The sequence below is a fragment of the Lytechinus variegatus genome, chromosome 14, assembly GCF_018143015.1.
Source record: "Lytechinus variegatus isolate NC3 chromosome 14, Lvar_3.0, whole genome shotgun sequence".
NCBI classification, from domain to species: Eukaryota; Metazoa; Echinodermata; class Echinoidea; order Temnopleuroida; family Toxopneustidae; genus Lytechinus; species Lytechinus variegatus.
In genome coordinates this window covers 25,550,146-25,577,512 of record NC_054753.1, presented here as the reverse complement: position 1 = coordinate 25,577,512, position 27,367 = coordinate 25,550,146, and the positions used below count along the sequence as shown (strand labels likewise).

Here is a 27,367-nt window from a genome sequence, read left to right as displayed (position 1 = left end):
TTCGGGTATACTATTACCGGCTTGTGACGTCAAATGCCAGGATTCATGGCATTTTCCCAAGTTTGTGACATTGGTTGGAACAATCTTTGGTCACATGACAGGGTTTAGACCAATCACCAGTTCAGATTATCATTATGACGAATAGAATCCTTGATAATGCCAATCTTGTAACTGCCTTCCAGCAATCAATATAAATTCAAACTTTTGCTCTTGGTTCAGATGGCATTTTGATCGTCCTTCATCGACCTTCATCAACCCCGGTATTCTCGTTATTCCTCCTATTTGGATTCGCTGTATAGGGAGAATAAAAAAAATCCATATTTCATTGTTCGAAATAGACATGAAATGAAATACCCCGAAAATTTGCTTTGCCCAATTGATCGTGGGCCCAGCAGCCGCTGTGCAGCGCCATATCGACGAGGCTCTATTGGTCTTTTGGTCTGACGTGGCCAGGGTTAGAACCCCTGACCTCCTGGTTGTGAGACGGACGCACTACCAACTGAGCCAACACATAGTATCTTCATATCATAATTGAAAGGAATGATTTTACGTGAAGTGACATCAGAATGCAGTGGAACAATATTCACAAAACTATACAGTGCATCCAACAACGAAGGAAACTGGTATTCCCAGAATTTTCTTTCAACATAGCCCAAATTTATATCATGAAATTTAGCTACTCTTCATTTTGATATTCAATATGATGTGAATAGCTTATGCATAGATGAGCAACAAGAGTTTGAAAAACTCAGTGTCACAACCAAATTATACAGGAAAAAATGGGTAGACATATACATGTATGTGAATAATGTGACAACCTTCATTGCGTAACAAAGAGACGGTTACTTAACTTATCTTTTGTTTTCTTTGTCAAGTTTCTTTCAATAATCTTTAAAGAGAGTGCATTCAGATTCAAATGTGAGTTTCTGTGCAAATCATTTCTGAACTGCTTCAGCAGTTTTTGCTTTAACTTGTTGAAGGCAGAATGATTTCTATATAACATATTTTCCTCCAATTGGTTAGATAAGAGATTCCATTCTTACTATCAATATTAAATTCATTATTGAAATATACTTGATGATTCTTAATACCTTTCTCTATTCAAGTTTCCTTTTTTTGTGGGACGCACTGTTTTACTCTTTTGTATTCCCTCCTTCCTTTTTACCAATCAACCCACTTCCCACCCCCCCCCAAAAAAAAACATGAACAGCTCCTCCACTCCTTGCAGTCAAAATTTATGCAAATATTTAATGCCATGGTCAGATCGGAGACATGTTGCTAAAAGAGTTGCAATCAATGCAACTCCAAAATCGAATACAACCAGATTTCCAACCAATGAAATAGGGACTTCGGCTTGATTTTTTAGTTGCATGCATTTGAATGCAATTTTTTCTGCAACAGACCCTTGGGTAGTATTTTATAAAGATTTAAGTTTGACTAGGAATCTACTCCTAAATCCATAACAAGAGACTGAATCCATATTAAGCTTTTTTTCCTTTGTCAATTCACTCTATTCGTTCATTTTCTTTCCCTTTTAAAATGTCCAGTACATGTACAAATACTGACCAATTTTTAAATAAGTTGGATACAATCTACAAAAGATGAGAACTTAGCCTCTATTCAACCTCCACTATCACTTTCTGGTAGAAGTGGAGGTGCAATTTCATCAGCAGAGGAAATACATCAGGGCGACAGGCAATTTCACCCTCGTGACAGCCCCAAATAGCCCCAAACTGCATGCTTTGGGACGATCATTCTTTTTAGGATCGCCCCAAGATCTGTTACAAACAAATCCAAAATTATTTAGAAAATCAATATTCTACATGTAAAACTATAATCGGTTGTTACTCCTAAAAAGCAGCACTTAAAGTGGAAGAAATAGCCCCTAAAATGTGGAAAACAAATATAGCACCCCCCCCAAAAAAGAAAAAAAATATTCTTACCCTACACTTCATTTGTATCTACAGGGTGATATCCCGTTTTATTAGTTGCAGTCTTCCTCAGAAGCTTTTCTGTAGAAAAATATACATTAAGAAGTCATCAAAGAGAATGTGACCAAAAAGAAAAAATAAGAAAATCAGGCATAAACTGTTAACTGAATAAAGCAAGGTGGCTCACATACTACTAGTCTCGCCTGAAATGACCTTTAGACCCTAAGATTGCGTTTGATGTAAGGTCTGTAGAATATGTGCCAATACGTAATGATCATTTTGTCATATCAAGTATATTCAGTTCTGTACACACACGTAATCATTGGTAATCATTCAATAAAAAAAAAAACTGACCATCAGCCACCGGTCACTTGGCAATTAAGTTTTGAATAGGCTACAATCCAGGAAGTGAGACTGTGAGAGAGAGAGAGGGGGGGAGGGCTGGGAAATGGAGGTGGAGGGAGAGGGTACATACATGTATGATATTTGATTTGTAAAAGGACAAAAATAAGACAAATGCCCTTTTAACCAAGTCTTAGCATATTGCTTGTAACAGTTACCATTACATTACTCTGACTCTCACAAACACACTTCTGAAGTCCACACGAATATGCTACACTAAAATAACAATACTTGTTCACTCATGCCTTAAAATTCAATTATGTAACTCATGAAATTTGCCTAAGTATCCAAAACTTATCTCACTCATTAATTTAGCTTAACACCCTTAGCTTTGCAAGTTCCAAATGACTAACCACTCAAAAAAACTGTAAGGCTAATTCCTGCCCAGCCTAGCTGAGCTTAGTCTCTCAGGAGAGAAGGGGGGGGGGGAGGAGTAGGGATGGAGGGAGGGGCTGCTAAATGTTCTGTTGACCTTCATCCCATCAACGTATACTTCACCTACTCAAGTCCTATCTTACCCCCTTTTCTCCTGATTCTCATGAACACATTGCTGAGATCCACATGATAAAGTCAAAATGCTGCACTAAAATTGCAATTCATGATCACTCATGAATTAAATTTCAGTTTAATAACGCATGAAATTTTCACAAACAAGTGGAATGCCTCTGGCCGTCTCACCTGTATCACGCGGTTCAATATAGCAGCAGTGCTGAATTTGAAAACTTCTCTAACTTGCACAAGATATTAAGTGATACATGGTTACTCTTATGTCCATTTTTCATGAGCTAGACCAATAAACTTACAGAGATATGATGGTTAATTGGTTATTCAACAAAAAACCCCAACATGGCCAAAGTTCATTGACCTCACATGACCTTTGACCTTGATCATGTGACCTGAAACTCGCACAGGATGTTCAGTGATACTTGATTACTCTTATGTCCAAGTTTCATGAATCAGATCCATAAACTTTTCAAGTTATAATGGTAATTCAACAGATACACCCAATTCGGCCAAAGTTCATTGACCTTTGACCTTGGTCATGTGACCTGAAATGCGCGCAGGATGTTCAGTGATACTTGATTACTCTAATGTCCAAGTTTAACGAACTAGACCAATAAACTTTCAAAGTTATGATGGTAATTCAACAGACACCCCCAATTCGGCCAAAGTTCATTGACCCTAAATGACCTTTGACCTTAATCATGAGACCTGAAACTTGCACAAAATGTTCAGTGATGCTTGATTACTATTATGTCCAAGTTTCATGAATCAGATCCATAAACTTTCAAAGTTATGATGGGAATTCAACAGATACCCCCAATTCGGCCAAAGTTCATTGACCCTAAATGACCTTTGACCTTGGTCATGTGACATGAAACTCTCATAGGATGTTCAGTAATACTTGATTAACCTTATGGCCAAGTTTCATGAACTAGGTCCATATACTTTCTAAGTTATGATGTCATTTCAAAAACTTAACCTCAGGTTAAAATTTGATGTTGACGCCGCCGCCCCCGCCGTCGGAAAAGCGGCGCCTATAGTCTCACTCTGCTATGCAGGTGAGACAAAAACGAACTGATCATTAATTCACCAAATAACCCTCAACTTTGCAAGTACCAAACAAAAAAAATGAAAGACATTGGAAGGCTTATTCCGGCCCACCCTAATTTTCGTACCCTTTACTTTAGTGGGCAGTGCTCGCTAAAGCATGAATAGTTTTACAACTTTTTGGTGTCATTTGAAAGTTGACTTTATTGGCTTTCCACATATTTAAGTTTTCCCCCAAAAATGATACATTTTTTATTGGCAGCCATTTCAAAAGTGTATAGTTTTTTGGGGGACGCACTGTAGATCTATACATTTTCTAAGTGATGATGGCATGCCAATTCAACAAACACACCCAACATGTCCAGAGTTCAATTGATCTTGGTCATGTTCCTGAAACATGCAAAGGATATTCAGGGATACATGGTTACTCTTATGTCCAAGTTTCATGAACTAGATCCATAAACTTTAAAGTTCTGATGACAAATCCACATATACCTGCAACATTGCCAAAGTTCGTTGACCCTAAATGACCTTTGACTTTGGTCATGTGACCTAAATCTTGCACAGGATATTCAGGAATACTTGATTGCTCCTACATGTATGTCCAGGTTTCATGACCTAGATCCATAAAATTGTAAAGTCATGGCAATTCCACAAGTACCCCCAACATGGCCAAAGTTTGTTGACCCTAAATGACCTCTGACCTTCATCATGTGACCTGAAACTCGCACAGGATATTCAGGGATACATGGTTGCTCTTATGTCCAAGTTTCATGAACTAGCTCCAAAAACATTTCAAATTATGATGACAATTTCACAAATACCCCCAACATGGTCAAAGTTTCTTGATCCTAAGTGACCTTTGACCTTGGTCATGTGACCTAAAACCAAGGCAGGATCTTCAATGATACACCATTACCCATATGTCAAAGTTTCACGAACTAGGTCCTAAGTTAGATGACATTTCAGAAACTTATCCTTGGTTAAGATTTTGATATTGATTCCCCCAACAAGGGGGTATTATTTGATGAGAATATTAGTTACATTTTGTATAGCGCTTCATACTCTGTGTTTCTAAGCACTTTACATGTACATGTAATTATTATCACCGCGGTCACAGGATCCATCAATGTTCCACAAAAATAGCTCCACTCTTTAGGGAGCATCCTGGCCGGGGTACCATTTTTTACCAGTGCACACATGCTAATCTAATCACACTGACGTTCATATCTATCCTACCAGGTACCCATTTTTTACTCAGTAGACAGTGACACGGATAACCAAAGGACATTAGCGCCGAGTGGGGTTTGATGACCAATGCAAACATAATCACAAGTAAACATAAAGTTATGTCTGTCACAAGTGGGACACAACCTTGAACAATAAGTGCTTTAAAACAGCATTTATATCCCTACAAAACATAGATAGTCCATTTGTTTCAGCCACCTTTTTTTTTAAATTCTAAATCTTTAAGAAGTTCTTGTTTGCAATTTTGTTTAGTTACCGACCGTACATGGTAATAGCTTTGCTTATCGTTGTGCTGGTTGGATGAATTTCGAGAAATTCATCTTTTTGTGCATTCAACTCTCTTAAGGATGCCAACCGGCATCCGCATGTCAAAGAAGAATTACTCTATTTTGAGGACTACAAAATAAATTTTGGATTAAGAACAATAACTTAATCTTTTATACAATATACATGGACATGCTCATGTTACAATTACGGGGAAAGAATTTCATGAAAACTCATGCATTTTAAAGAAAAATAAATAGTTCTGCTCTTTGTCTTTATACGAGGATCTACCTGCAAGTTAATGAGCATATCTCAGACACGTACATAGTCAATCAAAACTAGTGAGCCTGAATGCTGCAGCTACTACATCCAATAGAAGTCTCAATACAAAGATTAGAAGTGGAAAGTACATAATTATATTCAACATGTTGTTGATTACCTGACTGTGTAGGAAAGAAGTACTTCAGCAATAAATTGAACTAAACTGTAATATCTTGGTTTTTAAAATCTGGGGACCATACAATATCTCTTTTTCCTTCATCATATCACAGAAAAAAGATTGACAAAAAATTATAAACCAAATCATACAGACGTGTCAACACATTTATCAGTAATAGAATAACTTACTTGCTATCAATCGTGCAATCTCTTTCCATGACATATCATCATGTCTTTCCACATTCGCTGGAGCTGCACCAGGGACTTCATCTATTCTTCCTTCATTAGCTGGAGCTGGATCAGGGACTCTATCGTTTCTTCCTTCATTAGCTGGAGCTGGATCAGGGACTCTATCATTTCTTCCTTCATTAGCTGGAGCTGGATCAGGGACTCTATCGTTTCTTCCTTCATTAGCTGGAGCTGTGTGAGGGAGTATATTGTTTCTTCCTTCATTAGATGGAGCTGTATCAGGGACTCTATCGTTTCTTCCTTCATTAGCTGGAGCTGGATCAGGGACTCTATCGTTTCTTCCTTCATTAGCCGGAGCTGGATCAGGGTCTCCATTGTTTTTTCCTTCATTAGCTGGAGCTGCATCATGGTCTCCATTGTTTTTTCCTTCATTAGCTGAAGCTGCATCATGGTCTCCATTGTTTTTTCCTTCATTAGCTGAAGCTGCATCAGGGTCTCCATCATTTCTTCCTTTATTAGTTGTATCTATAACCGTTACTCCATAGTATATTCCTTCATTAGCTGGAGCTGCATCATGGTCTCTATCGTTTTTTCCTTCATTAGCTGGAGCTGCAGTTTCAGGCTCTTCATTAGCTGGAGCTGCACCAGGGTCTCCATTGTTTTTTCCTTCATTAGCTGGAGCTGCACCGGGGTCTCCATTGTTTTTTCCTTCATTAGCTGGAGCTGCATCATGGTCTCCATTGTTTTTTCGTTCATTAGCTGGAGCTGCATCATGGTCTCCATTGTTTTTTCCTTTATTAGCTGGAGCTGCATCATGGTCTCCATTGTTTTTTCCTTCATTAGCTGGAGCTGCATCATGGTCTCCATTGTTTTTTCCTTCATTAGCTGGAGCTGAACCAGGGTCTTCATTGATTCTTCTTTCATTAGTTGGAGCTGAACCAGGGTCTTCATTGATTTTTCTTTCATTAGCTGGAGCTGCACCAGGGGCAAATTAAGTGAAATATATTCTAATGATGAAAACTAATGTTGAAATGGCAATACATAACACTGAGTGTTGTGATTACATGTTTATACATAGACAAGAGTGTCGCTAAGGCAAGCACATAATACACCCGCCTGTAATGCAGAAAAATGGAGTTATTGGTCAAGCAAGAAAAGTGGAGGGTAGCGACTTCACCTTTGACCTTCTGACCTCAAAATCAATACAATTCCTGGGATTTATACTAGCATCATTCACACCAAATTAAACAAGCCGTACTAGGTTATACTAAAGTAAAGTCATTGCGTTAAAAAGGACTTCAGAAGGGTAAGATGAAAACATGTCACTGGGACCTTGACCCTTGACCTTTGACCTTTTGACCTAAAACATCATTAGGCTTCCTGGGATTCATGCTAGTATCATACACACCAAATTATATGAGCCTAGGTTAAGTTAAACTAAAGTTATTGTGTTTACAAGGGCTGCAGGAGGGTAAGATGAAAACATGTCATTGTGACCTTGACCTTCAACCTTTTGACCTAACAAGTGGAATGCGTCTGGCCGTCTCACCTGCATCATGCGACTCAGCATAGCAGCAGTGCTGACTTTGAAAACTACTATAAGTCGCACAAGATGTTCAGTGATACTTATTTTACTCTTATTTTCACGTTTTATGAACTAGACCAATAAACTTACAGAGATAGGATGGTAATTCAACAAATACCCCCAATGTGGCCAAAATTCATTGACCTCACATGACCTTTGACCTTGATCATGTGACCTGAAACTTGCACAGTATATTCAGTGATACTTGATTAATCGTATGTCCAAGTTTCAAAAGTCAGATCAATAAACTTGCAAAGGTAATTAACAGATACTCCCATTATGGCCAAAGTTATTTGACCTTTGGCCTTGATCATGTGACCTAAAATGCGCACAGGATGTTCAGGGATACTTGATTACTCTTATGTCCAAGTTTTATGAACTAGACCAACATACTTTCAAAGTTATGATGGTAATTCAACAAATACCCACAATTCGGCCAAAGTTCATTGACCCTAAATGACCTTTGACCTTGATCATGTGACCTGAAACTTGCACAGGATGTTCAGTGATACTTGATCACTATTATGTCTAAGTTTCATGAATCAGATCCAAAAACTTTTAAAGTTTTGATTGTAATTCAACAGATACCCCCAAATCGGCCAAAGTTCATTGACCCTAAATGACCTTTGACCTTGGTCATGTGACGTGAAACTCATGCAGGATGTTTGGTGATACTTGATTAACCTTATGTCCAAGTTTAATGAACTAGGTCCATATATTTTCTAAGTTATGATGACATTTCAAAAACTTAACCTCAGGTTAAGATTTTGATGTTGATTCCCCCAACATGGTCTAAGTTCATTGACCCTAAATGACCTTTGACCTTGATCATGTGACATGACTCTAATAGGATGTTCAGTAATACTTGATTAACCTTATGGCCATGTTTCATGAACTAGGTCCATATACTTTCTAAGTTATGATGTCATTTCAAAAACTTAACCTTAGGTTAAGATTTGATGTTGCCGCCGCCGTCGGAAAAGCGGCGCCTATAGTCTCACTCTGCTATGCAGGTGGGACAAAAATCAATAGGCTTCCTGGGATCCACGCTAAAATCATACACACCAAATTATATGAGCCTAGGTTAAGTTAAACTAAAGTTATCATGTTAAAAAAGGACTTCAGAAGGGTAAGACGAAAACATGTCACTGTGATGTTGACCTTTGACCTCAAAATAAATAGGCTTCCTGGGGTCCATGCTGGTATTATACACCAAATTATATGAGCCTAGGTTAAGATAAACTGTATTTATCGCATTTACAAGGACTGTAGAAGGGCAAGATGAAAACATGTCACTGTTAACTTGATCTTCGACCTTTTGACCTCAAAATCGATAGGCTTCCTGGGATCCATGCTAATATCATACACACAAAATTATATGAGCCTAGGTTAAGTTAAACAGAAGTTGTGGCATAGAAGGATTGCAGAAGGGTAATAGTCCAGGATAGAAGAGGCATAACCTTGTTTTTTTATACAATATTTTTTATGGTTTCTTGTCAATTCGAGGGTGCTGATTACGAATCTGAATGATGCCACTCGTGTAACCTTGAGCATTTTCCGCAAATTGGCAAAATCCAATATTGCCGCCAAAATATGCAAATTACCCATGAATATCATAAAATTGTCCGCACATTGGCTGTGAAATGCATGAAAATGTGTGGCAGGAGTGAAATACTCTCTGAAAATTTTTTTGACAAAATATTTATTTTCCTGATATTCAAAATGGCCGTCATAGGTCACTGTATACCTTATTATGTACAATATGAATAGGGGAAACTAATTTTTTAAAAAATGAGCACTAAACTGCAAAAAATCGCGATGTATGAACGAAGTAATATATGCAAATCATCATATCTAACGAGATATATCATTCATAATGTCAAGTATGGGAACATTGCTGTATTTTGATATCTAAAATAGACGCCACTGGCCCAAACAGTATTGCGTACAATGGCAATGGGGGCTAAAAAATTCACAAGAGTGACCACTAAAATGATTACTATGAAGATTAAACAGGTGGAATACTGACTAAATACATAATTATTAATGAAATATATTATTAATATGCCCTGTATGTGGTGAATGTTGTATTTTGATATTCAAAATGGATGCCAAAGACCCTAAAGTATTATGCACAATGAGAAATGGGAGAAAAGAAATAACAAGATTAAGCGCTAAAATGCATATGTATGTGATAAATTAATTGGATACTGTCTAAAAACGCTTTTTCTAACGAAATATATCATTCAGGTTTCAAGTTTGTGTTAAATACTGTATTTCGATTTTCGACTTTCAAAATGGCCGCCATCAACATTAACTGTATTATGTACAATGCAAAGTGGGAAACCAATATTCACAGGAGTGAGCACCATATAAATGCACGTAATAGTGATCTATGAGTAAAATAATGTCTGAAAGCATAATTTCTATTAAGATATATCATTTATTCTGCCAGTTAGGTGATAAATACGGTTATCAAAATGGCCGCTACAGTCCCTTACGGTATCATTATGCACAATATGAATGGGAACAAAATATCTTTTCAACAGAATTTGGCTTAGCTTGGTCAATTGGTGATGCATGAGTGGAATGTCTGAAAACATGATTTATAACAAAATATATCATATCTTATGTAATTCAGGTGACAAATACTGTATTTCAACATTCAAAATGGCTGCCATATGCCCTTTTGGGAACATTATTTGTCTCCACCCAAATTGTATATTATACAATAAGTGCCTATAGTGGCCATTTTCATTTTAAAAATGCAGCATCTGTCACCTTAAATATACAACATTATGATATATCTCGTTAGAAACCATGGTTTTAGACAATAATTCACCCTTATATCACAATTCACAATTATATGCAATATTAAGAGTCAAACAATGCCAAATTCTGTCAAAATTATATGTCCCATGTTACAACGTACACAATACTTTTAGGACCTATGGCAGCCATTTTGGATTTCAAAGTACAGCATTTATTACCTCCAGAGCTACCAAGTCTCACGCATTGTGCGTGAGCCTTACGCATTCAGGGTCCGTCTCACGATCTCACGCATGGCACCCATTTTTCTCACGCATCGGGACCCGTCAGAAAAAAAGAGAAAAAGTAGCAATATTCGCCAGATTATAGGACTGGCACGCAAGACGAATCGAGAGTGCAGTCAGCGCACAGCTAGTACGTGATACGATGAGTCGCGTGCGTGCATCGCATGGTGTCGAAGCCCATATTTCATGCGCCTTTTCACAACGTACGAGTGTAAGCTACTGGCCGCGCGCGCGCAGAGACGTCGAGTCATGAAAATCTCACACATAACATTTTTTTTAACTTGGCATCTCTGTACCTCCACCGTGTCCACGACCAATATGTGACGTATCTAGTTAGAAATAATGTTTAAGACAATATCTTTACTCGTACATCACAGTTATATGCATTTTATGAGTCTTAATCTTGTGAAAACTAGTTTCCCTGTTTGCATGTTACATAATTTAGTTAGGGCTTGTAGAGGTTATTTTGAATGTCAAATTACAGTATTTATCACCTTATTCACCTATATGGAAGAAGAAATGCGATGATTAAAAAAAAAAATCAAATAACGTTCTACTCATACAACAGGATTACATGGATGTCATAGTCAAGCAAATCCAAATTTTTACAAAATTATATGTCCCAATTCACATTGTAGATAATACTGTTAGAGTCTATAGGGGCCATTTTGAATTACATAATACAGTATTTATCTCATGCATGACAAAATAAATAATATATGTCTTGCTATAAAACATGTTGTCAGACAATATTTTACTCATAGATCACAATTACATGCATTTTATGTTTCTTACTCGTGTGAAAATTAGTTTCTCCATTCGCACTGTACATGATGAATATAGGGGCTATGGCGGCCATTTTGAATTTCAAAATACAGCATTTATCACATAAATGGCATATTTACAATTATGTTTTTAGTCAGTATTCCACTCGTTTATCTTAATAATATGCATTTTAATGCTCAATCTTGTCATTTTTTGGCCCCAGCCATTGCCATTGTACATAATACTCTTTGGGCCAGTGGCGGCTATTTTAGATATCAAAATACAGCAATGTTCCCATATTTGACATAATAAATAATATATCTCATTAATAATGATGATTTGCATATATTACTTCGTTCATACATCACGATTTTTTGCAGTTTAGTGCTCATTTTTGTGAAAATTAGTTTTCCTTATTCATATTGTACATGATAGTGTATACAATGGCCTATGGCGGCCATTTTGAATATCAGGAAAATAAATATTTTGTCAAAAATTATTTTTTAAGATTGTATTTCACTCCTGCCACACAATTTCATGCATTTCACAGCCAATGTGCGGACAATTTTATGAGTTTCATGGGTAATTTGCATATTTTGGCGGCCATATTGGACTTTGCCAATTTGCGGAAAATGCTCAAGGTTACACGAGTGGCATCATCCAGATTCGTAATCAGCACCCTCGAATTGACAAGAAACCATCAAAAAATATTGTATATATAAAAAAACAAGGTTATGCCTCTTCTATCCTTGGTTTGGTCAAGTTTCTATGGGGCTTTTCCTGGACTATAAGATGAAAACATATGTCACTGTGACCTTCACCTTTTGACCTCAAAATCGCTAGGCTTCCTGGGATCCATGCTAGTATTATAGAGACTAAATTATATGAGCCTAGGTTAAGTTAAAATGAAGTTATCACAGTTGCAGACTGCAAAAGGGTAAGATGAAAACATGTCACTGTGTCCTTGACCTTTGTAAGATAAAAGATTATAAAAAAATATCTAAAGTCAGATCTTGTATCTTCGATCACTCAGAGAATCAATTCTATATTCCAAAGAACACTTAACAGATTTCTGGCACCTTCTTTAAGTAAAGCCGTTTCCATACCAAGCAATGTCTGGATACATCTCCCGAACGAGCGGTATCGATGTTATGTTAAAAATGTATTTTAGAATGTATTCCCTTTATTGATTTTTGATAAATTATATAAGCTTGACTTCATGAATGTAAACATACATGTAGGTTTTTTTTTGTTTCAGAACTATTTCATATGGAGGTACGAAAATGCATAACATTAGAATTTTAGAATCCGACATGAAAATACTAAGTGCAAGCAAAGAGGTGTGAAATACATACAAACATTGACACATATTTGCCAGCTCTATTTTTTTTTAAATGTAAAGTACTTTTCATGTGTTTAATTTGGGGCCCCTATTCACAAGCATTGCTTCTCAGGAGCCCGTTTCTCCACACATGGACAAGTTATTCATACCTTTATCCACCAACTACGGAGTTAGTTCCAATCTTACTAAACCTGTTTCTCGAAAGGCTTAACTAGAATGCCTTGATATCGATACTGTCGGTAAAAAGAGCAGACGAGACGTAGCCTTAGTCACAAAATATCATAATTTTCAAAAAGAAAAATTATGACAAAATTGCAAATATTGTGATGAATTGAGAAATAAATCTTTTCAAAATAAATAGCACAGGTGAATTATGCATCATGCATACTTAGACCATGAAGACTGGAGCATTCAATTGCAGAGAAAGTTAAATTATGAATAATTCATTTCATGACTAAAAAATCACATGTGGACGTTGAGATGGGTACCTCCGGGATATCCAATTTTAATAGTTTACAAAAGTAAACCATAACGGTTTTCTTTGTAAAATGATGATAATTATACAATCTTTTACGATTCCAAACGTCATCAAAATATAGTTAAACGAAACATTTTTAATCATTGATACTGAAACATATGATATTTGACTAATTACATTAGAGATAGAATTTATCCAACTCTTAAAAGGGGTCTGAAAACAACAAGTACGAGTTCAGTTATGGATGGCCTGACGTAGTAGAAACTTTATCGATTAAATCATTTTACTATTTCAAAATAAATGGTTTTGTGGCGTTTTAGCAACATTTTTTATGATTTCTTTGTATTACAATGATCATTGAATGCATTATCCCACTTGTTTGTGATGTAATTTCAACCACTATGATTGATTACCTAAGATTATTATCTTAAAATTTCTAGGCACTTTTGCATGTCATAGTCTACCCATGTGATACCACTACATGTACGTCATTATTAAAGAAAGAAGTTATGACAGGTTCGAAGGTGTCAAAAGTATTTAGTGAGGTTGCTGTACCCGATCTTGGTAAAGAGGGCTTCGCGAAACGGTTGGCGGACAAGTAGCTCACTATCTCCGATTTAGTCAAGAAGTTAGACTTATGACAGTGTTGAGAAACGGGCCCCAGGGGTCCAAGCCTTTCATTCATTTGTATTGCATTTGTGTAAAGTTTTTGTCACATTTTTTTATGTAATTGGTTGAATAAACTTAAACTTCAACATGAAATTGAACATAAGTGTTTGGTACCTTACCTGTTTTATATGCCCAGCAGACAAAGACACAAACAAATAAAACTGGAATCAGAAGAAAAAATGAGACGGGCAGCGTTACATAAAATCCTGCTCTATATGGGTTCCTTGATTTTCTCAGTACTGGAACATCTGTTAATCAAAAAAATAATAATTACAATTTCAATACAAATTGTTACACACACATTCTTCTCATTTAATACATACTTTTAATTTCATAAGAAAATAAAGAGCAAATACTCATTTATTCCCAAAACTCTGCCAGACTGGAACTTATTACTAGGGAAGCATTTCATGAAAGGAGTTGTCGGACGTTCTATCCGACAAGTCCAATTTTATCCAAAAGTTATAACAGTGCTTCTTAGCCATTCAAACTCAGGGAAAGCTATCAGATCTGACAACTTGTTGGATGAAAATGTTGGTGAAGCGCTCCCCTGAAGGTGTTGTGAATGTAAAAGCTTAAAAGCATTCTTATATTTATGATCATTTCTGAAAGGGTAATATAAAGTCAATAAATAATAAGGTCCATATATATTTGCACCATCACCTAAAAAATCTTTAGAAATAGGATGAAATATGATTTGCCATTATATTATCATATATCATTTTTTTTTAAATCTGTCTAATATCACATTACTTATATCTATTCAATTTAATAAGAATTTAATAAAGCCCTAATAATGAAAAAAAAATACAAAAGAGACATACAGCTTGAAAAAAGATTATTAGACCATACCCGGGAGCTCATTAGGAAAAAGAGTCTATTGGTTATTTCTCTGTATATGCATAGCCCATCATTTTATGCAAAAAACTTCAAGTTTTGTTGGCTTGTCTTCATGGCAGGCTGTACATGGCAATCATGACAGTCATGTCACTTACGCTTACAAGTACATTTTTCTCTACAATGTCATAAAAGTTTGTGCGTAAAGTTCATTACATACAAAGTGAATGTTATTAAAGTATGTCTCATAAACTGCAATAGAATATATTATACGACACCTACATGTAGATAGATAGATCCTTGTCACCAGGTGCATGCTGGGTATGTAGGCGATAAACAGACCAGGGGGCTGTTTGATAAAGCTGTTCGTAAGTTAAGAGCGACTTTAAGAATGACTGGTGATCCTTTGTTACGTGCTAAAGCGTCGCCTATGGTGTATACCATTTACAAAAAAAAAGAATCACCAGTCGCTCTTAAAGTCGTTCTTATCTTATGAACAGCTTTATGAAACATCCACCCGGCTCGTGCAGCACTACGATATTTTGCATTAAAATTCATAAATTGTCATATAAACCAAATAATGAATGTTTTTCATTTTTGCAATGGACAGAATACTTCATTCAGGGAAAGATGAAAAATTATCCATTCAACTCGGCAACGCCTCGTTGAATGGATCATTTCATCTTTCACCTCATGAAGTATTCTGTCCATTGCACTCATAAACATTCATTATTTGTATACTGCAGGAGAAGATAAAGTTTTGTTGAAGACCTCCCCGTGATTCTCTATGACTGTAGTATCGGACACGTCACAGAGACGGCCTTGGTGAGATATGCTCCAATAGATTTACCTGACGTTGAAGTTACTTGTACAGTGTTAACTTCTATGGTTGTTGGCGGGTTCCCTGTTGACGTCATAATGAAAGGACATGCAACATTTGCAGGGGTTGTAGGGTCCTGTGCTATTTCACACCGTTTGTTCTTGATTTTGGTGCAATCATCAACTATGGAATCTTCTGGGGTGCTATCACATTCCATGCAAATAATGCATTCACAGCCGCACTTATTGATGTCAGGCATGAATGTATTGTCCCTGCATCTCTGGCATCTGAAATGCAAGATAGAGTCAGGAGAAAGTAAAGTTTAAAAGATAATGTCAATTGTGGTTGTAATTTAATTTCAAAATGACTTCATGAATGCAGAATCCAATAAGATGACCACCTAAGTGTTTGTATGTAAGGGGGAATATTCTACATGAAATCATGTAAAATGCTGAGAAACATTCCAGCTACTTGTCATACATGTATATATTAGTGTTGACGGTCCTCAGGGTGATTGTTTTTCAGCTAAGAAATTTCATGACTTCTCACAAAATTTAAGTTTACATAAATGTACCACGTCTACATCTAGGATGATACAGTGACAAACAATTAAGCTTGGTTTTATAGACTTTCTCATGAAATCAGAACTACCGATACTTTCATTTATCTTTAATTACAAAGATTATCTAGGATGGTAAGTGTGTAACTGTAGATGATGTAGACATACAGATTTTTTGGGGAGGGTCAGGAATTAAACCTGTGATTATTAAAGTTATCTATCATCAATTTAGAGCATTTAAATTGTTCATGAAAAATACAAACTTGATCCGTAGGATTTTGCAAACTTGGTTCTTACTCAGTAATATTCTAAATATGATTTTTTACTTGTCACTAGTATTAAAAGAGATTGATTTATGGGTGTAAAATCAATAGTGCAAGAATACATGTATATATGTGAATGGCATGCTCTGGATGGGGGGGGCCACTTCCATTGACAAGTGGATACCACACGCAACCATGGGGTCTCGAAAGGCACCCTAAAAACGTATTTTCTACATTCTGATTTACAAATGCACCCCTTATTAACAAGTATTGGCATGTGAAACCCTACCCTGTAACAAAATGATACTCTTGGCAAGAATTCCCTGAATTGAACCCCTAAACAAGTAATTGTTATGTCACGGACGATGGTCGTCAGTTTTACCTTTACATCATTGGGTTTAGTAGTACTAATAGTACAGCCCCACTTCCCACGCCTCGCGCAAATTGTACTCTAAACATGCAGTGTTTATTGTTGGGGCAAAAGTACATCCTTTATAAAACATTTTAGTCTTAATTCTTTTTATACCCTCGCAAATCTGACCCTGAACACGTAGGTTTCCTTGTGTCAAAAACACTATTTTAGTGTTTTTGACACCCTTATTACATTACGTACGTAACGTGCCCTATCTGAAAAAGACATCCTTTTTACGTGTTTTTTTGGTCGCGCATTGTATCCACTTGTCAATGATGTAAGTGCCCCCCCCCCCAATGCTACATGCATGGATAAATAAAATACACATGTAGATCCCAAAACAGGTGTACATCGACTTGGTATACATGTACAAGCAGTTGGTCTAATTCTCATACAAGTCTAATGATAGTCTAATCCCACATAAGATTTCTATTTGGTCTAGCAATCTGGTCTAATTGCAGTTTGGTCTACACTTCAATTTGCATAATACCCATTTAGTCTAATAACCAGTTATTTGCACTTGGTCTAATTTCCCCTTTTTTGTCATGTGCACGAAAATTTGGTTCACAAACAATTCATTTAACCATGGTGTTCGGCCAAATTTGGTAATAACCTACATAGAACTGGAAATTTGACAAAATGATTAATGAGCTAAAATGAAAATTAGACCAAATCATTAGTAGATGATCTAAGATGATTTAGAAAAAAACAAAAAGAAACAGTAGTCTAATCAGGTGTAGAACAATATGCATCACTATGCTATACTGAACAACCTACCAACAACAACATACCAAACAAATATCTTAAAATAAAAAATTAATTCCCAAATAAAAAAAAGATGCTTGTATACATGTCACAGATAAAACAGAAGATCTCAACAATTCTAAATAATATAAACAACAAAAAAAGTAAGCCCCCCCCCCCTTAAACAAACATCATTAATTTCAGAACCAATGTGAGTTTCTCATATATTTTTACATGAGTGTGAAGGTAATTTTATTAGCTACCCTCTGAGTGAATGTTATGGATGTATTTTACGTCATGCTTCAGTGAGCACCGTCAGAAGGCAAAAATGTCACTTTCTAAAAGTCACAAGCCAAATATCATGACTTTGATTCCATTTTATTGGAACTAATTCCACGTTCTCATCATGAAGAATATTCAGAAGGCTTGTAAACATGCTTTCTAAAAGACGATACGACTTTTTTGGTAAATTTCACGGTTGAATAAACACAAGTCCAAATTTGCTATAATTGGATTTTAACATATTTCTATCAATAAAAATGATAGAATATGATAACAGTTATTTTTGGGAAGAGTATCTTCAACAATATTAATTGTTTCACGGTTCAATGAACATTTATTGAAAACAAAAAAACGATTTTCAAATATCATAGGCAAGTATGGTTTCATTTTGGTAACTGAAAAAGATCTTTTCTCAACTTTTTTGTTATGTTCATGACTTATAAACATGCTTCAATGATTCAAAGGCGTTTAATTTAACATTCACGCTTGAATGAACAGTGGAAAGTGATTAGCTCTATTTTACGTTATTGGAAAAATGCAATTTGTAACTATGGATATCTGTCACAACCTTACATAGTTCATTTGATTTGATTTTTATGAAAATCCTGATGTTTAATGCATCAGTGAGCACACAATATTCGAAAATCATGCAAATGAGAAGAAAGTTCAAGGCCTTGGTCCCACTCTGTGCCATATCGAATGGTTATTTTGGTGTGCGCGCCTTTTGGATAGTGTTATTCTGACGCCATGTGCGAAGTCTCATGAAACCCTTCATTTCATATTTGTTAAAATTTTGACTTCCTCTCTCATAGACTTGTGTACATTATGGGTTCCATAAGTAACCCCTTATTCAATAAGGTGGAACTTTTTTTGAAGGCTGTCTTTAGCAATGTCATTTGGCAGTAATGTTTATCAACCTATGGGCAGAATTCTGTGCAAAAAATGAAATTGATTTGTTTATTAATGGATGAGTGAGCACGCATTAGAGTGGGAAAAGGGGTATTTTCAATGTCACGGACTCATTATGAAGGGTAATAAAGTGAATATTGGGGCAAATTCGGTTTCAAATGTGGCTTTAATTGCTGTTGTTTCTTTCATCCTTCATTTCTATCACCACACAATTTCCGAGCTTTAAATATTTTCATGGTTGAGCGAGCACATTCGAAAACTTAGGAATGAATACTCTTTATACTGCATAAATGTATTGTTTCCTCACAATTTCTCATGATCAGTTTAATTTACAGACAAATCAGTGGTGGATCCAGAATTCTCAAATGGGGGAGCCACCAACATTTTCAAATTTTAACATGATCTAACAAGTTGTAGAGGAAACTACCATAAACCCCTATGATGATATATCACAATACAGGGGCCGTGGAACGGTTTTCAAAGTGGGGGGGGGGCTGACCATGCAAAAAATCACAATCGGATGGTCATTTTTTACACTTTTGTACATGCTTTTGGAAAAAAAATGGGAGGGGGAGGGGTGCTTCAGCCCCCCCCTCGCTTCCGCGGCCCCCGCAATACATTGTGCTCACTCAACCATGAACATACGATATCAAAATTGTGTGTGGAGTGGCTAAATGATGGATAGTAAAACAGCATAATACCATAAAATTCACCAAAAAACAACTCTTGCCCAACTTTGTATTTGCACATTCTGAAAAACGACTCTTGTGACATTAAAAAATGGTCATTTTTAATTTAATCTTTAATTACTCATGCATGACTCAACAGATCAATCTCATTTTACCCCAAAAGTTGCTTGTAGAAAATTACCTACGAAATATCATATCTCAAAATAATTCCGTTCAAAAGTTACAGCAATTTGGTTAAGGGGGACTTACTTTTTTTGTTGTGCAAAGTTGAAGTTTGATGTTAGCAAACCTATTAGTAGCATGCACCACAAGCAATGATATGGAACATTCTAGTGTTTTCTAACCATGAGTGAAATTAATATTCAGGATTATATACAAAATTCAGTTACAGCATTCACTTGAAAATGGTATAAATGTGTGTTATAATTATTTACAAGCACATTACTCACCACAAAAGTTTCAAATATCAATGTGGAACTATAAATAGAGAATACATGTGTCAGAATAAAAAAATGGTCATCTTTATTTAACTTCTGGTTGTTGTAGCAGCCATATTGATTTCCTCTTTGAAATTCCTTTAATATTAATGATGTCTAAAGCAGTGTATTGCCATCAAAACTATCCAAAATAAAGCTTTAGAACATATTCAACTCTCAATACCTTCAACTATTGGTCTATATGTGTCATTGAGGCCAATTTATACATGTAGCTGTTCATAAATGAAGCACAGCATTTGTGAGTCCAATCACATAATATGAAGATGATAATTAACATTTTTACTGTTTGACAATTTTCAAGGCATTTATTTTTGCCTTAATTCAAATGAAATCATTTGAAGTAATGGAAGTTTTGTCCACTTTCATCAGGGTTGGGCTCAACTACAATGTAATAGATCAATTACGCACCGGTATTAATTACATTTTTTACTAATTGTAATTAAAGTTTTAAAAGGAAAACAATTATAATTGCAATTGAAAAAAATGTAATTCACTTCCATCAATGTCAATTATATAATTACATTCAATGACTTTACAATAAACTTACTGAATTAATGATCTTTAATAATTTAATGACCTTTTTCGTGTCAAAATTAATGCTTCAGTATCAAAGAGAGTATCAGGCAGAATCTGTGCTTTATCTCTGTAAATTTAGGTGGTACTATGTACAGAATACAAATTTATTTCATTTATGAAATTTCTAGAAAGTATTTTTTTGAAATTGTAACTGACAAAAGTAATTGGTAATTGTATAAATTGAAAAAAAAAATTTAATTGAAAAGTAATTGTAGCTTCGATTACGTTTTGTTGTAATTGAAGAAAGTAATCGTGCCCAACCCTGACTGTCATGAATATATTTAGTAATTTACAGACACAGGGTATTGTAGCCCCAGCAGTGAAGGGCAACACTGGGCTTTAAAACATTGCATAATGACACTTACTTAGGTTCGGTGACATTTTTTGTAAGGAAATAGCCTGGGCAGCAGTACCCATCTATTGACGGATGGGATGTTGCATCAAATTGTGAGCATTTGTCACGTATCACTTCATCCGAGCAGTCATATCGACACTGTTGAAACAATCATACAAGAGAAAATGTTGAACAGGTGCAGGCACATGATACTTCTACTGACTACCACCACCATCACGGGTACTATTACCAATACTACTACCACTACTACTCCCACTACCATGCCACCATCACCACAACTACTACAACTACTGCTGCTACTGCTACTAATGCTACTACTACTGCTACTACTACTGCTACTACTACTACTACTACTACGACTACTACTACTACTACTGCTACTACTACTTCTACTACTTCTACTACTTCTACTACTTCTAGTACTACTACTACTACTACTACTACTACTACTACCTACTAAGTACTACCACCATCACCACTACCATTACTACTTTCACTACCACCATTGTTACCGCTACTACTTCTACCATTACCACCACCACTACCACTACCACCACTATTACAGAAAATACAACCCAAGCCAGTTGAAAAATGAACAAATTAAGTATTTTGAGAAACAAAACATTGAAAGTGGGGTGCCCAGTGAGCTGACAAGAGCTGTATCAAAATATTTAGGGCCCAGATTGGATTTAGGGCATTGTTTTTTCATTAGAATTTAAGAGATCAGATGTCATTTTAATATATTTAGGGATAGGGCCAAACAAATCATCATTAAATTCCTATCATCATCCAGCTGCTCTAACACACATAATGTATCTATAGGCCTAGTACTTACTTGCAGTTGATCATTCAACTCGTCATCAATGCAAGTTTGAGACATACATGTACAAGGGGACATACAGCATATTAAGCAGCCCAACATTATCTGTCATTAAAGGGTAGGAAAATACAAGTATCTTGAATAACATAGTTAGTGAGAGAAAATACACAGAAAATAAACAACAAAGGGGGACCGTTTCATAAATCTGTTCGTAAGTTAAGAGCGACTGGTGAACCTTTCTTACGCGCTAAACCATCGCCAATGAATATACATGCACCATTTACAACAAGAAAGGATCACCAGTCATTTTTAAAGTCGCTCTTAACTTACGAACAGCTTTATGACACATCCACCTGGTTCTCAAAGCATATATGAATTTAACACCAATAAATACTTTATTGCCCATAAAGGAACTGCTTTTTTTCACTGGTTTACACACATGTAGATACATATAGACCAAAACAAAAAATGGTGATAACATGTCAACGTAAGGAATTTGCTTTGACTCAGGTATATACAAGATTCATGTAAAGAATTACAAGTCCTTGTTAAGGTCATTAAACAATCAATTAAATAGAGAGAGGTACTAATTATGGGCAAGACAAGTGGCAGTGGAGTGAAGTTGAAAGTGGGGGGCACAGGAAAAAAGCAGACCTACCAACCTCTGGGAATGAAAAACTGTATTCTGTGATGAAAAAAACTGTATTTTTCCCCAAAAAAATGGTATTTCATAATGAAATGCTTGGCGCACTCGCTCATCACGGCATTCAAGCTGCATGCAAGCTAAAATGCGCACTGCTCTTGCAGATGAAAACAAAAAACTAACATTGAAACATGTATATCTTCACCCTGGTTTTAACGAATGATTGAAAAAAAAGTTACCTGAAATTATGTACATTGATCTAATAACCGCATTTTATTCATTTCTAAAATGTCTTATACCGCTTTCATAGTGAAGGCGAAGTGGAAAAACTCCGGATTGAGTTTATACGCTTGTACTGCGGACCGACTTTAAACCCCCTTTCATATTGGCAAGCACCGCAGCGGTGTATCCGCAGTCGTTGCCATGGTTTCCAAGCGAGTTCGCGCCATACGTGTGGCGAGATCACAGCGATAAGCGCATACCGCATTTCCGGTGCGGAGTAACTCCGTTTGTAACCCTCTTCTCGAAGTGGGTTGAGTACTCCGCTTTGAATCCGGATCGAACTAATCTCAGAATTATCATATTGCCCTCCAAAGTGGAGTAACTCCTCCTGGACTCCGGACTAACTCCACTTCGGCTCTCACTATGAAAGGGGTATCAGAGAAACTAAAAAAAATAATAACTGAGAACAGGGTCCGATAGATCTGGTCCTAAATCTATTATATCCTCAATGGCAATGAAACAAACATCTGTCACACAATTGCCAAAACTTGAAGTACAGCAGCTGGCAGCCGTCTGTTTCAAGATTTTTAAAATATTTTTATTTCTCCTCGCAGACCGTTCACGATCGTGCAGCCGCCATTAGGGGTTAACATTGCAAATCCCCCCATCAGGGCTCATCGATTTTTGTCTTTACTTCATAAAAATATTAAATTCTGGATCAAAATAAAGATTACATTTTCATTTTGGCCTGAAATGCACCAAAACAGGAATAAAAAATAAACTAAAAGTCCACCCTAATAAAAAGTTTATTTGAATATACGGACAAAAATCCAACAAGCATAACACTGACAATTTCATCGAAATCAGATGTAAAATAAGAGAATTATGACATTTTATAGTTTCACTTAATTTCGCAAAACAGTTATATGCCCCGGGGAGGGGGGGGCACTTCCATTCACGAGTGGATACCATGCGCGACCATGGGGTCTCGAAAAGCACCCTAAACACGTAATTTCCATATTCTGAAAATGCACCCCTTAACAAGTATTGGCGTGTGAAACCCTACCCTTAACAAGTATTGGAAACAAAACGATACTCTTGGCAAATGTTCCCTGAAATGAACCCCTACACAAGGAATGTTTTATTGTTACGGGTCCTTCGTTCGTCGGCTTTACCTTATTTGGTTCAGTACGACCCCACCTTCTACACCTCGCGCAAATCGGACTCTAAACACGAAGTGTTGGGGCAAAAAGGACATCCTTTATAAAACATTTTAATTTTGTTTTATCATCCCCGCAAATTCGACCCTAAACACGTAATTTTCCTATCGAAATAGTTACCCTTTCTTTATTATTTTTGTGTTTTTGACATTATCACGTTACGTACGTAACGTGCCCTATCATGAAAAAGACATCCTTTTACGTGTTTTTTTGGTCGCGCATGGTATCCACTCGTCAATGTAAGTGGCCCCCCCCCTCATCCTGGTTGGTATGCAAATGAGGTGACTGATGACGCTACCCACTCACTATTTCTTTTGTATTTTATTAAGAAATATGAAAAATTTCAATTTTTCTTTAATTGTCAAGTGAAACAAATTTTATTCCTCCCTGAACATGTGGAATGACCATTACTTTAACAGTTATGATTAAAGTCAACTTGGTCCTTGTTGTCAAATCTGTAAAAATTGAAATACTGCATAATTCAAACAATAAAAAACAAAAGAATTAGTGAGTGAGGGACATCAATGACTCTCTCAATTTGCATACCATTGAGTTGTGCATATATACAGTTACCTGTTTTGTGAAAAATAAGCGAAACTAAAAAATGTCATAGCTCTTATATTTTACATCCGATTTTGGATGAAATTTTCAGCGTTATGCTTGTTTGATTTTTCTCTATCATTTCCATCCAATAATTTTCTAGGTGGACTTGACCTTTAAAAGGGACTTACTGCAGATGTCGCGCAACTCCCACTTCCTTTTTTCTACCTCAATGGTTTATCCGAACTTGACACATAAACATATGGCCAGAGTCCCTGTACAGATCATGTCAGAACTTCTGTCTCTATAAGTGTAACTAGTAAGTGGAGCCAACAGAGTGTAGCGGGACATCCAATGTAACAGAGACCGAAGTCTGGTCTACGATGCCAACAATGGACATCTAACAGGCTCTTTTACTTACTAGTACTACTAATTGAAGTAGTACAACAATAAACATCGTTGGAGTAAAATAAACTTAGTACTTAGTGGAACATCTTCCTCCCCCCCCCCTCCATCTCGGCTCCCCAACTCTGGTCGAGTATTAAAGGGGAAGTTCACCCTGAAGAAAACTTTGTTGTAAAAATAGCAGAAAAAATAGTAAAAAATATTGGTGAAGGTTTGAGGAAAATCCGTTAAAGAGTAAGAAAGTTATTAGAGTTCAAAGTTTTGGATTTGTGACGTCATAAACGAGCAGCTGCCCCACGTGTTATGTAATATAAAATGTATGAATTCATATTTTGTATGGTTCCTAATGACTTAATTTTGTTTTCTATTCACGGTCGGATGTGAAATAATTTGGCTATTGATATACAAAAGGTACAGCGAAAACCATTTTCAATTTTCTGAGAAAATGAAATTTCATTGATTTTTTACCATTCACTATGTAGGGTAGACAGCTGGCAGCCGTCTGTTTCGAGGAGTTTTTTAACATTTTTTTTTCATATTTCTCCTCGTACACAGACTGCTCGCTATCGTGCAGCCACCATTAGGGGACTTGCAATGCAAAATCCCCCGTCGGGGCTTTTCAATTTTTGTCTTTAATGAATAAAAATTTCGAAAATTATAGTGACCAGAGTGCAAATTTATATTCCCTCTTGGCATCAATTGCCAAAAAACGGAGAAAAATGAAGTTAAAAGGAACAAAAACAGTGACTTACCTCGGCTGTCGCGCAAATTCACTTCCCCGTTTTATCCGATCTTAAGTACATAAACATATGGCCATTGAGTCCCCTGTACAGATCGCGCTAGAACTTCGGTCTCTGTATTTGGTGAATGAAGCCAACGAAGTTCAGCTGAACAACCAACAAAACAGAGACCGAAGCTTTTGGTCTATATGTAGGGATGCTGCTCGCATATGACGTCACAATCAAATAATTGAAATTCTAATAACTTTTTAATTATTTGATGAATTTTTCTCAAACCTTCGGCAATATTTTTTATTATTTTTTCTGCTATTTTTACAATAAACTTTTTGTCAGGGTGAACTTCCCCTTTAAGATATTAATGCCCATGTCAAGTAAGGACGAACCTTCTACAAAACAAAGACGTAGGATGGGGGGTCAGTGTCTGGACACTTTTGACCTGGGGGGGGGGCACTTGACCAAAAAAGTGGTGGGGGTGTGCCGCGGGCGAGACAAAAAACGGGGGCCTTGGAGTGGGCTTATTATGAAGGAGGGTCCTCGGAACGGGCTTCGGAACGACAAATGTTTGTGAAAACGGGGGTCCTTGGAACGGATCGCCAGCGTGTGAGCGCGTATGCATCCCTACGGAACGGTCATGTGTGCATGATGCAGCTAGCGCGGCCTCCACCGGGGAGCTCTGCAGCCGCTTTTCACCAAAATTGCAGCTCATTCAACACGATCGGAGTGGTGTAACCAAAAAATTGCGAAGCTTTGGAGCGGATTCTCTCTTCTTTTTTCTTGATAAGAAGAAAATGCTATGCCTTGGAGCGGCTTTCTTTGTTCTTTTTCTCAACAAGGCAAAAATGCTATGCCTTGGAACGGAAATTTGAGTGTAAAAATGGGGTCCCCTCCGCGGCACATACCCACTATGCATTATATACTGAGTGCCCCCCCCCCCCCCCCCGGGACTTTTGAAGCCTTCTTTTTTTTGTCTTTGGATTACACTAAAAATATGAATTCAATATTTGTAATCATCTTCTAACGTTTTATTTTGTTCTCTTTGATATTTCCTAACACTTTGTACTAAAAATTGATGAGACATCGCTGGTAATTTTTTCCAAATGACTTTCTAAAATTCATCGTCCGGACACACAAAAACTGTATACTTGTGACACTGCCGGCTTCGCTCCGGATTTCCGCCGGGCGCCCCGGGAGTTTAATAGTATGGCTCAGAGTGTAATACCGGTACTCACCAACAAATTCTTGAATTCCATCATGTCCATGACCATGTCGGACGAACTCGAAGATTAATATTAAACCAAAAATCTTCAGTCTCTGTTTTGGCTGTTCCACTGTCACTGAACTACGTTGGCTTCACTCGAATAAGGATTCGTTATCTCCAGAAACGACGTTTATTCTTGTTTGACGTTCGTCGAAGATCGAGCGGCACCCACTACATGGAGCTACCTGTTGTACCGGTACCGCATCACCACCATTGCACGATGCACCGGCGCTGCCGAATTAATGGGCGTGGCGCGCTAATTGTTATTTTGAAGGGCAAAGTCCAAAGTCAGTTTTTCTGGCACAGACCCATTGGCGGCGGAAGCCCAAAATTTTAGGAGGGGACAACCAAAATTTTTTTGACAAGCAAAAAAAAAAAAAAAAAGTTCTCAACCCAAAAATTTTAGGGGGGACGTGGGAAAATATATTGACAAGTAAAAAAAAAAAAAAAAAAAAAGGTCATCGACAACAAATTTAGGGGGGGACCGTCCCCCCTCCTCAAATTTAGGGGGAGACACGTCCCCCCCGCTCCCGCCGCCTATGCACAGACCCCATCGAGTCATGAGGTCCCGGGTTTAGCATATCGCGCATTTATAATGCAGACTGAGAGTCTAAAGTTGTGAGACTAGAGTCTCGAAAACTTTTGGTTAAAGTGTCAATTT

General features: G+C 36.8%; 1 protein-coding gene across 2 annotated transcripts; it reads right to left on the bottom strand.

Annotated features, from left to right (window-relative positions):
• LOC121428010 (hybrid signal transduction histidine kinase M-like) lies at positions 1-26,949 on the bottom strand. Of its 2 annotated transcripts, XM_041624585.1 has the most exons (9): positions 26,678-26,949; positions 21,694-21,783; positions 20,869-20,996; positions 19,887-19,907; positions 15,603-15,865; positions 14,035-14,163; positions 6,024-6,998; positions 1,944-2,012; positions 1-291 (listed from the first exon to the last, which is right to left on the bottom strand). In XM_041624585.1, the coding sequence occupies exons 1-8, from the start codon at positions 26,711-26,713 to the stop codon at positions 1,945-1,947; spliced, it is 1,710 nt and encodes a 569-aa protein (XP_041480519.1). In that variant the 5' UTR covers positions 26,714-26,949; the 3' UTR covers positions 1-291; position 1,944. The 2 variants fall into 2 exon arrangements, with proteins under 2 accessions (XP_041480519.1, XP_041480520.1); XM_041624586.1 differs by lacking the exon at positions 19,887-19,907 and having other exon boundaries at positions 15,603-15,859.
• Positions 26,950-27,367: the final 418 nt, after the last annotated feature.

Coding starts and splice junctions, on each gene's coding strand:
- LOC121428010 (XM_041624585.1), bottom strand. CDS start 26,713: ATGGTCATGGACATGATGGAATTCAAGAATTTGTTG. Junction 20,997..21,693: donor AGTTGAATGATCAACTGCAA/GTAAGTACTAGG, acceptor TTGTTTCAACAG/TGTCGATATGACTGCTCGGA. Junction 2,013..6,023: donor GATTGCACGATTGATAGCAA/GTAAGTTATTCT, acceptor ATTTTTCTACAG/AAAAGCTTCTGAGGAAGACT.